Source organism: Lissotriton helveticus, chromosome 10, assembly GCF_964261635.1.
Source record: "Lissotriton helveticus chromosome 10, aLisHel1.1, whole genome shotgun sequence".
NCBI lineage: Eukaryota > Metazoa > Chordata > Amphibia > Caudata > Salamandridae > Lissotriton > Lissotriton helveticus.
Genome location: NC_136071.1, coordinates 929,710,007 through 929,727,318, shown reverse-complemented (window position 1 = coordinate 929,727,318; position 17,312 = coordinate 929,710,007). Strand labels below are relative to the sequence as shown.

The 17,312-nt window shown below is 45.1% G+C and overlaps 1 protein-coding gene across 3 annotated transcripts in view; it reads right to left on the bottom strand.

Annotated features, from left to right (window-relative positions):
* Positions 1–2,052: 2,052 nt before the first annotated feature.
* Positions 2,053–17,312, bottom strand: part of STEAP2 (STEAP2 metalloreductase) — a 434,593-nt gene continuing 419,333 nt past the window's right edge. For all 3 annotated transcript variants that reach the window (XR_013601690.1, XM_078663584.1, XM_078663585.1), the window contains one exon: positions 2,053–7,945. Coding sequence is in view for 2 of the 3 variants with exons in the window: in XM_078663584.1 (XP_078519710.1) it covers positions 7,661–7,945 (285 nt within the window). In the remaining variant the exon portion in view is untranslated. The remainder of the gene's footprint in view (positions 7,946–17,312) is intronic.

Here is a 17,312-nt window from a genome sequence, read left to right as displayed (position 1 = left end):
TTCTCAGACAGCCTCAAATCCCTAAAACTGGGACTTCGCCAAGCTGAGCGTCATTGGCGTAGAAACTACGACCCTTTAGAGAAACTTCATTTTCTAAAGCTAGCTGGAGAATATAAACAGGCCATCTCAGCAGCTAAAACCACCTACTTCTCCTCAAAAATTCTTAACTCTGTGCAAAAATCTAAAGAAATTTTTGCCATCGTGGAGGAGCTCTCACATCCGGATAGGGTGACTATTAAACCCCTTCCGTCCCAGGCCCTCTGTGACTCCCTCAACTGTTTTTTTATAGAAAAAACCAGTAAAATCAAAAACAGTATATCTTCCGGACCGCCGGCGACGGCCCTCGCTGAGGTCACTTCCTCTTCTAACCCCCTTTCCCTCACTCAGCTCCCCCCCATACTAGAGGTAGATTTCCTCTCCTTACTTAATAAAGTTTCATCTGGTTCCCCCACAGATTGCTGCCCTCCCACGATCCTCCGGGCCGCCTTCTCGGCTTGCCCTTCCCCTCCGCTGGCCCTCCTGAACAACTCTTTACTGCTCGGTCAGGTTCCCAGCCAGTTTAAGAACGCTGAAGTGGTTCCTATATTAAAAAAAAACAACGCTGATCCCGGGGTTCTGGGCAATTTCCGCCCCATTTCCCTGCTCCCTTACTTGAGTAAGATACTTGAGTCTCACGTGACCAGCGTCCTCAGCTCCTTCATCGAAGACTCCAACTTCCTTGATTCCCAGCAAGCCGGGTTTAGACCTGCCCACTCGACCGAGGCGGTTATCCTCTCTGTCATGGAGGAACTCCGTAGAGGCGCTGATTCCAACATCAGCCAAGCCTTGGTCCTTCTGGATCTGTCGGCTGCCTTTAACACGGTCGACCACACCATCTTGGTCGACCGTGTCAAAGAAGCGGGCATCGGTGGGACGGCCCTTAACTGGGTTCGTTCCTTTCTGACCAACCGCCATCAATCCGTCCGACTCTCCCAGTTTTCGGCTGACAGGAGGATGTTTACCTGCGGTGTTCCACAGGGTTCGTCCTTGTCACCACTTCTTTTTAATTTGTACCTCACCCCTCTGATCCGCTCCCTCCGGGGAAGGAATGTCTCCGCATTTAACTATGCAGACGACATTCAGCTCGTTTTCAACCTTGACCCCTCTGACAAAGCGGTCAAAAATTTTCAATCCACTCTCTGCCATATCAGTAGTTGGATGGGCGCCCACCATCTCAAACTTAATCCCGACAAGACGGAGCTTGTTCTTGTCGGAGGCCCATCCAACCCTTGGAACTCCACTTTCTGGCCCCTCTCACTTGGCCCCCCTCCCCACCCTGCTGACAAAGTGAAAAGCCTGGGGGTTTACATCTCCCATGATCTCTCTATGAAACATCAGATCAATGCCACTGTGTCTTCTTGCTTTTTTCAGCTTAGGAAGATCCGAAAAATTGCCCACTTCTTGACCACCGAAGCCCTCACTCTGGCATTGTTGGCCCTAGTCATCTCTCGGATCGACTACGCTAACGCTTTGTATGTAGGCATCCCTCAATATCAGATCAAACGACTGCAGCTGATACAGAACCAGGCAGCTCGCATAATCTATCATCAACCTAAACATCATCACGTCCACCCTCTGCTCAAAGCCCTTCACTGGCTTCCTGTTTCAGAGCGCTGCAAGTTCAAACTAGGCTGTCTTACTCATAAATCTTTGGCCGGCATCGGCCCTTTCTTCATCTCTTCCCTCCTATATCGCTATGTCCCCTCCAGACACCTCCGATCCTCTGACCTAGCACTCCTCCAGGTACCCAGATACAGGCGCAAAAAACACGGAGGTCTCAGATTCTCTTTTCTGGCCCCCTCATTCTGGAACTCTCTTCCATTGGAACTTAGACTCTCTCACTCCCACCCTCAATTTAGGTCTCTCCTTAAAACCCACCTTTTCCGTAGTGTTTATTCATAAGCTTTTCTCTCCCCCCCCCCTCTGCCTCCCGCCGAATATAGTGAACAGCGCCAAGAAACCGTCCGGTGTATGCCGCGCTTTATAAGTAATTTTTACATTACAGTTAAAGCAAACAGTACAAAAATCAAAAGACATTTTATTTTTGGACGCACCACTTTTTGTTTAAATTACATTCACATGTACAACTTTACACTAACAAACAATTAAATTTGAGGAGAACCCTGCCTAAGTAATATGACAAACACAGTAATCAAAAGAGCCAAATACACAATCGCATAAAGGTAGGATAGGCAGAAGCAATTCAGAAAGATGTTTGTGAAGGGAATACAAATGGTTATAAATTTCAACGATTTAAGACACCTTTAAATGTTTATCACCAAATTCTTATTTAAATATGTGTAGATTTATTTTTTCATCTCAGTGGACCAAGGCAGGGAACTTACAAGTAAAAAAAAAAAAAAGGACATTGACCTTTATATCTGTGTCCACTGGCGGAAAATAAAACACAGCATCTGTGACAGGCAAGTGCTGCAAAGTGACATCATCAGAAAATAAGAAACCCATCTGGACACGGGAAGGAGGCAACACAGTGCATACCGTTGGTGTACCAGGGCCTATGGTACTATTTTATTCCAATTAAACAATAAAGTTATTGCTACTTTCTTTTACATTTTTCTTGTTAAGTGTTTTATTCTTCATGGCCTAAGACAAGGGTGCTATATACTATGTTAAATAATACATCTTGTTTTGTCCAGTAACACTCCATTCATGAAAGTACAGGATTCTATTTTATGTATATAACACTGCACTACTGTTTTCAATGGTCATGCCTCTTTTAAAGGTTTCTTAGATACTCTTCTTAGGCCATACCTGTTTTAGACCAGCTCCATAGCTTTTTCATGCACTTAAGGGACAAGCTGTATTAAAGAGCCAAATGGTAATGACATATGTTCCACTTGTGATATCCTCAGTATATGTATTATTAATACATTAGTTAACACCATCGCTGCTGATGGAATTCTCCTCCTGTGCTGGCCCTTATTAAAATGGGTGTGGTCGTGACGGAACCATTCCGTCATCAGCACAGCCCAACCATGACTGATGACGGAATGGTTCCGTCACAAGCATCGAAGGGGTTAATACAGCCACTCATACCCTCATTCATATGCTAGGGACATATACTTCATGTTATTGCATTCCCTACCAAACTGTGGTCCTTAGTTGATTAAAATAATGTTTGCAGTGTGGTCAAAAAGACACTGTATAGTTTATTAAGCATCATTTATCAAATGGGTGCTTAGAAGGCATCAGTTTGTGTTAACCGGGGCCAGTCTGGGCTCTGAAACTATTTCCCAAAACATTTCTAACTCCTTCCCACAAGGAACTGTTCAAATAGTTGCATTACCTTGTAACTGAATGATAATATGGATACAGGTCCTCAGTTTCAAACAAGAATCCATTGGCTTGTTACAAGTCTGGATATACTTGAACATTTACATGTTGACGATATACACGAAAAAACCAGCGCAGCTGACCAAAAACGTATCAGAAAATGTAACAGAACGTTCACCTTACTGATGAAATCAGCCTTCAAAATGATTTTTAAAAGTTTGGACAGCATACTGTATAGAGATTCCCATTTTCATTGCAGATCCTGTGATAGTAATACTGTGGAAAACAGGAAAACTAAACAGCAATAACATTCAGTGATTTTTGGTCTAGGAACATATGTTTCTTAATAAAAAAGTTTTCACCATTATTTGTTTTATGTCCTGCACTGCAGTTTAAATGTACACTGCTATTTGTTAAACACACTTAATCAAAGTCAGTTTTGATCTCATGATATAGATTAACTTTTGCTATACGAAGTACAAAAAAAAGAATTTGAAAAAAAATCAAACATAAGAATTTGTTTAAATGCTAAAAGTTTAACTCTAACAGAATGTTCATCAGTGCCACGTAGGACTGAAGTTAAACTAGCAAAAAAAATGTAATATATTATTGAGACACTCAATGTTAAAATATTTAGCAGGATGTGGTAGAACGCTCAGGTTGGAATCTTATATGATTTTGAGAAGAGCCAACCATCAAATCCACATTTCCTTCACAATAATGAAGTTCTTCATAATTGAGAAGACACACAGCTTTAGTTGTACCAACACATTCCTTGATCTGCAGCTAGACTGAGCGACTATGTCACAGCCATTCAATAGTGAACAAGCACACTTAAATGGTAACAAAACCAAATTGCCAACTATTGGAAACAATAGATGTCGCTGGCATGATGCCCTTTAACCCCAGCCCCACCTCAAGCTAACAGAACTGCCAGCCATTTGTCATGGTCAAATCTCTCGGGGTTCAGCCTGGTGAAGGCCTCTCCTTAAAAGCACACATCAGCATTGTCTCCTCATCCTACTGTAATCTGTCGACAGTGATGGAAAAATCCTTCCCTTCTTGCCTCATGAACTCCACTCGAGGGTGGTTTTTGGCTTTATGCCTCCTATATTGACTATTACAATTGTCATTACGTAGACCTGCTTGACTCCCAATTCCAGAAACTGCAGAGGACTCAATAATAGCTGTAAGGAAAGTCTCCTGATAAGTTTGATCATGTTCAATGCACAGACGGTACTCCACGTGCTTTCCATGAAGCAGGGGCCAACCTGGAGAGCTTCTGTCTCACGCATAGGGTTTATTATGGGTCGAGCTATGCACAGCTTAGAGAGCAGCTTTCCTTGTAAAAGGCCCTCAAACCTTTGCCCTCTAGTTCAGTTCTTGTAATGGAAGATCCTTAGATCAGTCTTTCATGCATCAGCAGACATTTACGAGGAAACATGGACCCCAAACTTTGGAATGAGCTCTCTTTGCATCATCCAGAATAATGCAGTTTTTAGAAATGCCCTCGTTGCTTTTCTGCTTTATTGATGACTGCATGTTAAGCCATGCTTACCGCTAAATTTGTTTTTCCTCCTAAAGCATTACTTTTAAATTACTCCTTTTGTATCAGGGCCAAAATACCTATGCAGTGCTTTCATGTGCTCTAAAAGTAATAAATAAAATAGGTGTAAATGTGCGCCCTTATTGTTTCTGTGTGTCTGAGTGAAACTTCCACTCCTACTGTATAATGTACTGGTTGTGTATCTGAAGGAAAGCTGCACTGAATAAATTCTATATACATACGGCAACTCTTACTGCTGCTGCCTGTACCGTACTGTTCTTTGTGAGGGAGGGACGCTTCCAGCGTCCCATATCGTACCAGTTCTGTATCTGAGAGAAGCTTGCACTGCTGCTCTGCGTGAAACACATTTCAGTGAGAAATTATGAAGGCTGAGATAAATTAATTACTCTGAATGCCCTTTCAGTTATAAATAAATGAGAAAAAAAGAAAAATCACAGTTCAACCGTCTCAAATGAATTTTTAGTGTGCAATGATAAACTTGCACGAAATCCCCCAGTTTGCCTTTTGATTGAAATACAGGGCACTCCGTCCTCGATTATACATGTTTAAAAGCAGCCTCCCAATCCACACCAACAATCTTATCCATTTCCCAAGCATTTACGATTAAACATCATATTGTATTTAGCATTTTGCACCCAACTATAAATGGATTACTTTACTTGCTCTGTTATTCAGTGGTGGAAACCATGTGTTACAACAGAAACGAACAGAGGTTTTGCAGATTTGTCTTCAACTCCGAGCAGTATAAGCAGCATTCAAACTGAATGACAAAGCCTGGTTTTCTTGCTGCGACAAACAATTAGAAGATAATACACTGAGCATCGTGGCAAGTAAACACGCCACTAATTTACACAGAATTCGATAGGATGTTAAAAAATGTTGATCTACTAAAAGATATTCCCCTTCAGTGTATGTAGACAATACATTGTTTATGCAAGGGTTGATTACGACAACTGGAAGGGGAGTGTGAGGCACAAAGGGACCAGAGGCTCCAACGTCTCTGCCAAAGCAAGGCGTGTGCTGCTTTGCTAACTAACTGCAAATCCTCAAGGGATTGTCATGCATCTGGGCCTTCGTTAACAGTGACATCAAACGTAGTAATTACTTTAAGGACAACAAGGGCTTGTGCATGCTGTGGGATTTTGGTGTGCTGCCCTAATTACTCGTCCAGCGACTGTGACATTATCTTACCAACGAAAGTGAGTGCAGAGAGGGGACAGAAGGAGCAAGATTTCAGGGTCGGCTGTTGCTGGGGCATACTACTGCAAGGCAGGGTGGCCTTTGGCCGGGGGGCGAGCTGGACCCAGGCCTGGGGCAGCAATGTTCCGAGGGACGCAGCAGGGAATTACCTGACTTAATGTCATTCAAACAGCAACTCGTCAATCCCACTTTGTTTTAATCGGGTCCCGTTAAAGACTTTGTAAACTGCTCTTAATGTACTTCAGCCTAATTGTTAGCACCCCATCAACCCCTTTCCTCCTCCCAACTCCATCAAACCTCCTGCCGACACACCGCAATGACCCCCACACCCAACCCCCAACCCACAATAAACACCAATTTTCTTTACGCCTAAGGCACAGTCCCGGTCAATCAGATTTAGGGCCGACCCTTCTCCTAGTTGCTGTGGCTAATCCAGAACTAGAAACTGGGAACTTGCTCACTAGGCTTGCTCAAAATAATTTGGGTCAGGTAGTACAAAAAGCACCAGGACGACTTTTGCGCACACACAGTAGCATACTAAAAGCTGTAGAGTGCTACAATGCAAGCAAGAAATTAAGCCCCCACCACCTGGTGAGGTAGTGAAAGGCAGCCATAATTGGTGTATAAAGGCCTCTCACACTCATGATCCCCAGATCTATGCCCCTGGTTCCAAATTTGCCTTTCATCAACTCTCAATGATTAAGTCTGCAGTGAGTAACCACAGTCTCAACTGTCAATAAAGGCTTGTCCTGTTTAAAGCCAAAACACCAATATAAACAAGGATGGCAATGCCAATGTGTGTGGGTTTTAAGGAATGGTGTATGGTAATGTGAAGCATTACAAGCAAATGGCATGAGAATGGACATGCATTTGTGTGGCAGCAAAGAACTGTATAATACAATTGGTGTAGGTTGAAAGGTCAGGCGACAGTTGCACGGTCAAGCCAGACCTAAAAATCCATGTAGGTTAATGATTGTCTGGTTCAGTCTGTTGCTACCAGGGAAAACACTATACATTATCTAGTTATCTAAGACATTTTTAGAGCATTACAATGTTGTGTGTGTGCCCCTGAAAATGTAGGCGCAGGAATCCAGATAAATGTACAAAATGATAACATCTATGTGGTGGGAAAGCACTTTTTTGTGCAAGCACACATTTCTGTCCAATCAAAACATGTACTCCTGGCTCCCAACGTGTGGCCAAAGCCAAACCCCCATTCTAGTGATGTTCACATAATTGTCTGGCAACAGCTGCACTGTCAAACCAGACCATAATAATCACACAAGGCACAGAGAGAACACAAAACACATGGGTACAAAATGATAAGCTAAACAGAGTTTACGGGTAAGCAATAAGTACACAATATTACTTTGAGGTTTGTTTCCAGGAGTAGATATAGATAATCCACTGCGGTTAAAGGCTACAATGAGCCGGTGTTTCAAGCACATCTTCGCTGTGTTGGTGTAATTGTGTTTCAATCATCTCCAACAAAAAAGACTTACATAAAAGTATTGATTAGCAAATCAATATTAACAGGTACTGTCAATATGGGTTACAGCATCAAATGACTGTGATCCTTTCTGGTGAGAGCTGTGATGATGTACCATATGATTCTTCAATAAATTGGCTTCTCTCCCAACCTCGTCTGATCCTTCTCAGTCTCCAGCTCACACATGGAAGAAGTAAAATAATTTTACCCAGCACTACAACGAATGGTAGCACGAGACCAAGGACAAAGTTTGGTGGGGTGTAAAACCTGTAGTATTCCTCTTCGAAGGCTCTTTTCCATCCATAAATCAATATGTGAAATGTGCCTATGAGAAGAGCGACATATCCAAGTGTGGACTTTGAAAGACAGAAAAAAAAGATGTTAAACAAGTAGAATAGAAAACACTTTACATAAGACATCATTCTTGATAGCATGCAAATGGTGCATTTTAAAAGACTAAGCAATGTAAAAAACACATAACTGCATCATAAAAATACACAGATTCAGGGTTTAGCCCAATGGCCCTTATGTATCAATGCATTTCTCCATAGACCCAGAATGGAGAAACTCCTTTGATACATCACGCCCTCTATTCATAGAAAAGGTGGTTCAGGATTACAAAATCTGCATGTCTATATATGTTACTTCTGTTGCTCTTTCTCCCACCATTCTGATATTTCTGAGGGCTGTAAATAGCTGATGTGACTAATAGCGAATTTTACAGTTGTCAGTTTAAGAGAGTTGGCCTTATGGCGATTCAAACTGATGACCTGCACATCAATCCATAGGGAGAGTGTTTAAATCAATGATCAATCCTACCTGATGAATGGGAATTTGCACATGGTGTCTTTCGGCACTCTTCACATTTCTACATGTCAAATAGAGCCTCAGTGCTAAATTGGTCCACACGGTCAATTTCGGTGCAAGTTTTCTCAAGCTGAAGCTTACACATGGCCGTGTCCTGGGGGGCGGGGGATACGCATAGAAGGGGATAAGGGGGCTTCATACTTTGCTCTTTTAACACAGGGAAATGCACATTTATTCATTTTGAAGATGGTACACTATCTCCTTTGGTGTGTGCCTTCCCTACCACAAAAGTATGTTGGGGAGAAGCCTGTTTTTCTTTCCTTTTCACTTAACAACAGAATATGACATGTTCTCAGGAAAAGTCATTTAGCAAATTTGAACTCAATGAAAGAACTGCAGGCAAAGTAATTACCTGCAGTGTTTCTGGTTCAGAGTCAAACAAGCTTGACTTTTCTGTATTGTGAAGGTGTTGTCAATGTTCTGTAATAAACGCAATATCGGTATGAGGGTACCACAATATCGTAGACCTATGGTCATGCAACAAAAATGTAGCGTGTCAAACATTGTTTTTAAAACTAGTGCTCTATAGCTCCTCTGTAGAGTTAATATTAGAAAATCGACACCCTATGGAGCGATATTTTTGTAAATGATATTTAGGCCACAATATGGGTCAGCGATATTTTCAGCATGAGCAGTGCTAATGTGCACCCAAACACAAGTTGCGCGCGCGCGCACACACACACACACACACACACACACACACAGTACATTATATGCAGCTACAGTATATAATAACATTAGCTGATCAAAAAGAAAAGAAACAGTAAATATTAAAAAGCATTGCAAAATAAACAGGGCACAAAATTGAATTAAACAAATATAATTTTACAATTAAAACCTTATCTTTAAACTGATAGCTAACAAATATTTAATTCTAGTATAAAAATACCCCATCAGTTTAAAGTATTATCTTGGTTTTCAACAACAACAGAGAGAACATAGAGAGCCATTTTTTCAAAAATCCTAGTTGGGTTGTTGCCAGAGGTGAGAATTAACTCAAGGGACTAACAGCTGTATGTAATCTGTTCTCTGCATCTGTTTTCTCGAAGACTAAACCCCTGATTAAAAGGGAAAAAAACGATATATATATAGGATTCTGAGTCACTGTACTCAGCCCACGACCTGTCGGACCTGCTCTCCTTGGGTTGGAACGTTGTGCGGGGACTTGAGAGGTTTCCTGAGTGTAATTAACTGCACACAGCGCGCCCAGTACTGCCACGCCTGCACTTTCCAGCAAGATTCAACTTCATTCCCCCACGTCCCACCGGCCCAGGTATGAAGGTTTCTGGGAGCTGTAGTTTCCAGCGACGCTACAGCTTGGTGGATGGTCACATGGTTGGGGGAGGCGTCGGCTCCTTACCTGAGAGCATGCAGAACTATTTTAACTGGGTCAAACTCACCTGCAGTTCGTCAGCGGCATCTGAGGAAGCCACACCCCGCCGAAATGCATTATGCCACAACTGCTGTATCATTAATAAAACCTCTCTCGAATTTCCCTGCCTGTGGCCCCTTCCTTCTGCTTTGCTGGAGGTTTTCGTGGATATTGTTGTGTCAGCCAGAGACACATTAAAGGGGCCCCGTTCTACAAGCTGGCTGCCACTGTTACTGGTTCCTGCGCAAGCAGTCGTTTCTTCGGTCAAGGTATTGACACGTGACAGCCCACCTTTGGAGGGTGAGACAAGCCAGGGATGCCGCCACACGGTGGTCTGTGACTGCACAGAGGATTCTGAGTCACTGTACTCAGCCCACGACCTGTCGGACCTGCTCTCCTTGGGTTGGAACGTTGTGCGGGGACTTGAGAGGTTTCCTGAGTGTAATTAACTGCACACAGCGCGCCCAGTACTGCCACGCCTGCACTTTCCAGCAAGATTCAACTTCATTCCCCCACGTCCCACCGGCCCAGGTATGAAGGTTTCTGGGAGCTGTAGTTTCCAGCAACGCTACAGCTTGGTGGATGGTCACATGGTTGGGGGAGGCGTCGGCTCCTTACCTGAGAGCATGCAGAACTATTTTAACTGGGTCAAACTCACCTGCAGTTCGTCAGCGGCATCTGAGGAAGGCACACCCCGCCGAAATGCATTATGCCACAACTGCTGTATCATTAATAAAACCTCTCTCGAATTTCCCTGCCTGTGGCCCCTTCCTTCTGCTTTGCTGGAGGTTTTCGTGGATATTGTTGTGTCAGCCAGAGACACATTAAAGGGGCCCCGTTCTACAAGCTGGCTGCCACTGTTACTGGTTCCTGCGCAAGCAGTCGTTTCTTCGGTCAAGGTATTGACACGTGACAGCCCACCTTTGGAGGGTGAGACAAGCCAGGGATGCCGCCACACGGTGGTCTGTGACTGCACAGAGGATTCTGAGTCACTGTACTCAGCCCACGACCTGTCGGACCTGCTCTCCTTGGGTTGGAACGTTGTGCGGGGACTTGAGAGGTTTCCTGAGTGTAATTAACTGCACACAGCGCGCCCAGTACTGCCACGCCTGCACTTTCCAGCAAGATTCAACTTCATTCCCCCACGTCCCACCGGCCCAGGTATGAAGGTTTCTGGGAGCTGTAGTTTCCAGCGACGCTACAGCTTGGTGGATGGTCACATGGTTGGGGGAGGCGTCGGCTCCTTACCTGAGAGCATGCAGAACTATTTTAACTGGGTCAAACTCACCTGCAGTTCGTCAGCGGCATCTGAGGAAGGCACACCACGCCGAAATGCATTATGCCACAACTGCTGTATCATTAATAAAACCTCTCTCGAATTTCCCTGCCTGTGGCCCCTTCCTTCTGCTTTGCTGGAGGTTTTCGTGGATATTGTTGTGTCAGCCAGAGACACATTAAAGGGGCCCCGTTCTACAAGCTGGCTGCCACTGTTACTGGTTCCTGCGCAAGCAGTCGTTTCTTCGGTCAAGGTATTGACACGTGACAGCCCACCTTTGGAGGGTGAGACAAGCCAGGGATGCCGCCACACGGTGGTCTGTGACTGCACAGAGGATTCTGAGTCACTGTACTCAGCCCACGACCTGTCGGACCTGCTCTCCTTGGGTTGGAACGTTGTGCGGGGACTTGAGAGGTTTCCTGAGTGTAATTAACTGCACACAGCGCGCCCAGTACTGCCACGCCTGCACTTTCCAGCAAGATTCAACTTCATTCCCCCACGTCCCACCGGCCCAGGTATGAAGGTTTCTGGGAGCTGTAGTTTCCAGCGACGCTACAGCTTGGTGGATGGTCACATGGTTGGGGGAGGCGTCGGCTCCTTACCTGAGAGCATGCAGAACTATTTTAACTGGGTCAAACTCACCTGCAGTTCGTCAGCGGCATCTGAGGAAGGCACACCCCGCCGAAATGCATTATGCCACAACTGCTGTATCATTAATAAAACCTCTCTCGAATTTCCCTGCCTGTGGCCCCTTCCTTCTGCTTTGCTGGAGGTTTTCGTGGATATTGTTGTGTCAGCCAGAGACACATTAAAGGGGCCCGTTCTACAAGCTGGCTGCCACTGTTACTGGTTCCTGCGCAAGCAGTCGTTTCTTCGGTCAAGGTATTGACACGTGACAGCCCACCTTTGGAGGGTGAGACAAGCCAGGGATGCCGCCACACGGTGGTCTGTGACTGCACAGAGGATTCTGAGTCACTGTACTCAGCCCACGACCTGTCGGACCTGCTCTCCTTGGGTTGGAACGTTGTGCGGGGACTTGAGAGGTTTCCTGAGTGTAATTAACTGCACACAGCGCGCCCAGTACTGCCACGCCTGCACTTTCCAGCAAGATTCAACTTCATTCCCCCACGTCCCACCGGCCCAGGTATGAAGGTTTCTGGGAGCTGTAGTTTCCAGCGACGCTACAGCTTGGTGGATGGTCACATGGTTGGGGGAGGCGTCGGCTCCTTACCTGAGAGCATGCAGAACTATTTTAACTGGGTCAAACTCACCTGCAGTTCGTCAGCGGCATCTGAGGAAGCCACACCCCGCCGAAATGCATTATGCCACAACTGCTGTATCATTAATAAAACCTCTCTCGAATTTCCCTGCCTGTGGCCCCTTCCTTCTGCTTTGCTGGAGGTTTTCGTGGATATTGTTGTGTCAGCCAGAGACACATTAAAGGGGCCCCGTTCTACAAGCTGGCTGCCACTGTTACTGGTTCCTGCGCAAGCAGTCGTTTCTTCGGTCAAGGTATTGACACGTGACAGCCCACCTTTGGAGGGTGAGACAAGCCAGGGATGCCGCCACACGGTGGTCTGTGACTGCACAGAGGATTCTGAGTCACTGTACTCAGCCCACGACCTGTCGGACCTGCTCTCCTTGGGTTGGAACGTTGTGCGGGGACTTGAGAGGTTTCCTGAGTGTAATTAACTGCACACAGCGCGCCCAGTACTGCCACGCCTGCACTTTCCAGCAAGATTCAACTTCATTCCCCCACGTCCCACCGGCCCAGGTATGAAGGTTTCTGGGAGCTGTAGTTTCCAGCAACGCTACAGCTTGGTGGATGGTCACATGGTTGGGGGAGGCGTCGGCTCCTTACCTGAGAGCATGCAGAACTATTTTAACTGGGTCAAACTCACCTGCAGTTCGTCAGCGGCATCTGAGGAAGGCACACCCCGCCGAAATGCATTATGCCACAACTGCTGTATCATTAATAAAACCTCTCTCGAATTTCCCTGCCTGTGGCCCCTTCCTTCTGCTTTGCTGGAGGTTTTCGTGGATATTGTTGTGTCAGCCAGAGACACATTAAAGGGGCCCCGTTCTACAAGCTGGCTGCCACTGTTACTGGTTCCTGCGCAAGCAGTCGTTTCTTCGGTCAAGGTATTGACACGTGACAGCCCACCTTTGGAGGGTGAGACAAGCCAGGGATGCCGCCACACGGTGGTCTGTGACTGCACAGAGGATTCTGAGTCACTGTACTCAGCCCACGACCTGTCGGACCTGCTCTCCTTGGGTTGGAACGTTGTGCGGGGACTTGAGAGGTTTCCTGAGTGTAATTAACTGCACACAGCGCGCCCAGTACTGCCACGCCTGCACTTTCCAGCAAGATTCAACTTCATTCCCCCACGTCCCACCGGCCCAGGTATGAAGGTTTCTGGGAGCTGTAGTTTCCAGCGACGCTACAGCTTGGTGGATGGTCACATGGTTGGGGGAGGCGTCGGCTCCTTACCTGAGAGCATGCTGAACTATTTTAACTGGGTCAAACTCACCTGCAGTTCGTCAGCGGCATCTGAGGAAGGCACACCACGCCGAAATGCATTATGCCACAACTGCTGTATCATTAATAAAACCTCTCTCGAATTTCCCTGCCTGTGGCCCCTTCCTTCTGCTTTGCTGGAGGTTTTCGTGGATATATAAATATCCGAACACAAACAGCCCCAAGGAGAGCGCACTTTGCGTAGCGGGTGCCGGTGTAGAGAACGGGCTTGTCCTCATACTATCTCTCTCACCAAAGGTTCCTTTGTGGAAAGGAAAACACCGCACTCCAACAGGGTGTGATACTTCAAAGATTTATTCTTGTGCAGTTAACACCACTGACCACCACCAACGCATTTCAACCTAACATTAAGTCTTGCTCACCTTTCCACGAAGGAACCCTTGGTGATATATATATATATATATGTATATATCCTATGCTTAAGACTTTGCTGTAGAAATGGCAAATGCCTTTGTCACTTTCTATCTCGGCGTGGATGGCACTGTGCTAAACCTATGCTTTTTAAAGACTTTTATAGAGAAGCAGACATTTGAAGTGAGCAGATCTAGAGTGTGACGCTGGTGTTGAGAGTGCTCTATACAGGTGCTGCTTTCCACCTAAACTTAAGAACTACCCAGAGTTCTCTACTTCTTTTTTGCATAATTTATGCGTCACTCTATGCCTGAAAGGGTATTGTTTTGACTTATATTGGGTGCTCCCTTGTGTCTGGACAAAGCTATACCTCTCTGAAGAGCTCATATTAGAGCGAAACACTGTCAGTTCTTGCTTTTAGTGATTTTAGGTTGGCTTCGTTGGAATTTTACCAAATCTAAGCTGTAATACTGTGCCTGGAGTGGTAAATGGCTTTTGTCATTTTACAGACCGGCGTGGACAGCACTGTGCTAGTCCTATGCTTAAAGACTTTGCTGTAGAATTTAAACAACGAGAAAAAATGCCAATACTGATATCTTCTTTTGAACCACAATCTTTTCAGGAATGCAAAGACTACTGTGCAATGCAAACCAAGTGCTATTTAATAGCTGTTTATTAAGAAGATTGTTATTTAGAAAATTATTTGAAATTCAGACAAAGATCACAACAAGATTATATACCAACAATGGGAGTGAACACTAAACATGAACAAAAATCACACATGGCTTCATTCATCACTAATCAAACATTCCACAGTCATACCTCACACATACACTCAAATAGGTACTCACTCAAGCGGGGAATAAATGCACCAATGGAGGAGTACTAAGTCTGCCAACAACAATATTTACATCATAAATTGTTTAAAATATACCATATCCAATTCCATTCAACAGTTGAATTCATTCAAAAGAATATATATACAACAAGGTTAGGTGTATTGTTGCCACACAAAAGATTACAAAGAAATTAATTAGAAAAAAGGGCAATTTGGCAGACCCGATGGTCTACGCGTTTCGAATCCATTCTACTTATGGGATTCTCCTCAGGACCAACCAAAGCCAGTATCAAAAGGTAGAATCTTGTCAATCTTATGCCACCATATCTAGTCCTCCTAATGAAGGTCCAACCAAAGTACTCAAAGGACTGGTTTAATAGTGTACACGACCCACTCAACCCTCACAGGGGTAGTGGTTACCTCCAAACGCCGAGTGGCGCTGGGCAATATAGTTTTCTTCCTTGCTCGAGGCACAGGGGTGATAGAGGGTCTTCCAAGCTGTGTACGCGGCATTAAAACCGGGCGGAATTAACAAATAATGCAGAGAATCAACGCTGCGATGTGAATCACGAACGACAACAATAAACGCCGGGATCAGTCGACGGTTTTGGCTTCGTCGTCGACACTGATGTCGTCGACGAAATCTTTATCATCGTCGATGGCTTTTTAATTAGAATAATCGACGACACAGGCTTACCCGCCGTCGACGATGGAGTAGTCGTCGTCGTTGATGAGAAGGCTGACGACGCCGTCGTCGTCAACACCGTCGTCGTCGACGTCGAAACATAGACTGGAGACACAGTCTTCTTCTGCGCTGAGGAAAGCGTTGACGAAGTCGTCGTCGACGACGGCGCAGGCTTCCTGAAGGCAGGAACCTCCTTGTCAGACGTTGTGGATTTTGCCTCTGAAGACTTTTTGACAGTCTTTTTAGGAGGAACGTCTGTAGGGCTAGGGGAAGCAACCCTTGGCCTCTTCAAGGATAATTTAGAGGAAACAGAAGCTATCTCACCGTCCTCTGAAGACTCCAGGTTGTCTCTGGTTTTCAGCCTGTTCAACCATAGTAATAGTCGTCCTTCTCTGTCTTTAAGAGTCTTTGTAGAGAATGTTCTACAAATTCTACATTCTTTTGGTGTATGGTCCGGATAAAGACAGTATAAGCAGGTTTCATGCTTATCATCAATATGGAGCCTCTCCTTACCACAAGAAGAGGAAGCTCTGAAGAGACCCTTTTTCTGTTGATCAGCCATGGTAGAACTATGAAGAAAATATCCAATTTCTGCTGAAGAAAAGAGTTTAAACAAGGAAACCTGAGAAGAACTCAGGTGGAGACTACCTAGCACAACGTGCTGTAGAAAATCTGAGAGACTGAGGCTCCTGACAGGAAGGTTCTAGAGGGAGGTGATAGCTGATTGGCTACCTTCTGGAGTTTGGTCCTTTTTACAAAAGGACATAGATAGGCTACTAAGGCGAGGCCCTTAGGCCTATTTTTCTCTATATATGTGTATAGGACATTGATTTTCTATGTACCGGAGACTCCCGTCTCGACGACGGGGAATGATTCAGGCATGTGAATCTATGAAAGACACCCATAATACTGGATAATTGCTGAAAGAAGCAACAGAGGCATAGAAAGAAGCAAGAGAAGTGCAGAAAGAGGCAAGTAAGATGGAGACAGAAGCAAGAGCTGTGCAGAAAGAACAAACAGAGGTGCAAAAAGGCAAGAGTGGTGCAGAAAAAAGTAGGAGAGGTGCAGAAAGAGGCAGGAGGGTACAGAAAGAAGGAAGAGAAGTGCAGAAAGAAGCAACAGAGGTGCTGAAAGAGGCATGAAGAGTGCAGAAACAGGCAGGAATGGTGCAGAAAGACAGAACAGGGGTGCAGAAAGACGCAAGAGGTGCAGAAAGAAATAAGGGGTGCAAAAAGAGGCAAGAGGGGATTAGAAAGAAGCAAGTGAGGTACGGAAAGAGGCAACAGAGGTGCAGAAAGACGCAGGAGAGGTGCAGAAACAAGCAAGAGAAGTAAAAAAGAGGCAAGAGAATTGCTGAAAGAAGCAACAGAGGTGTGGAAAGAAGCAAGAGAAGTGCAGAAAGAGGCAAGTGAGGTACAGAAAGAGTCAAGAGAGGTGCAGAAAATGGCAAGGGAACTGCAGAAAGAGGCAAGAGGGATGCAAATAAAGGGAAGAATGGTGCAGAAAGAAGCAAGAGTGGTACAGAAAAAAGCAAAAGAAGTGCAGAAAGAAGCCAGAGAGGTGCAGAAAGAGGGAAAACAAGCGCAGAAAGAGACAACAGGGGTGCATAAAGAGACAACAGGGGTGCAGAAAGAGACAACCGGGGTGCAAAAAGAAACAACAGGGGGCAGAAAGAAGCAAGTGATGTGCAAAAAGATGCAATAGAAGTACAGAAAGAGGCAAGTGAGGTGCAGAAGGAGGCAAGAAAACGGCAGAAAGAGGCAAGAGAGTTGCAGAAACAAGCAAAGGGTGTAGA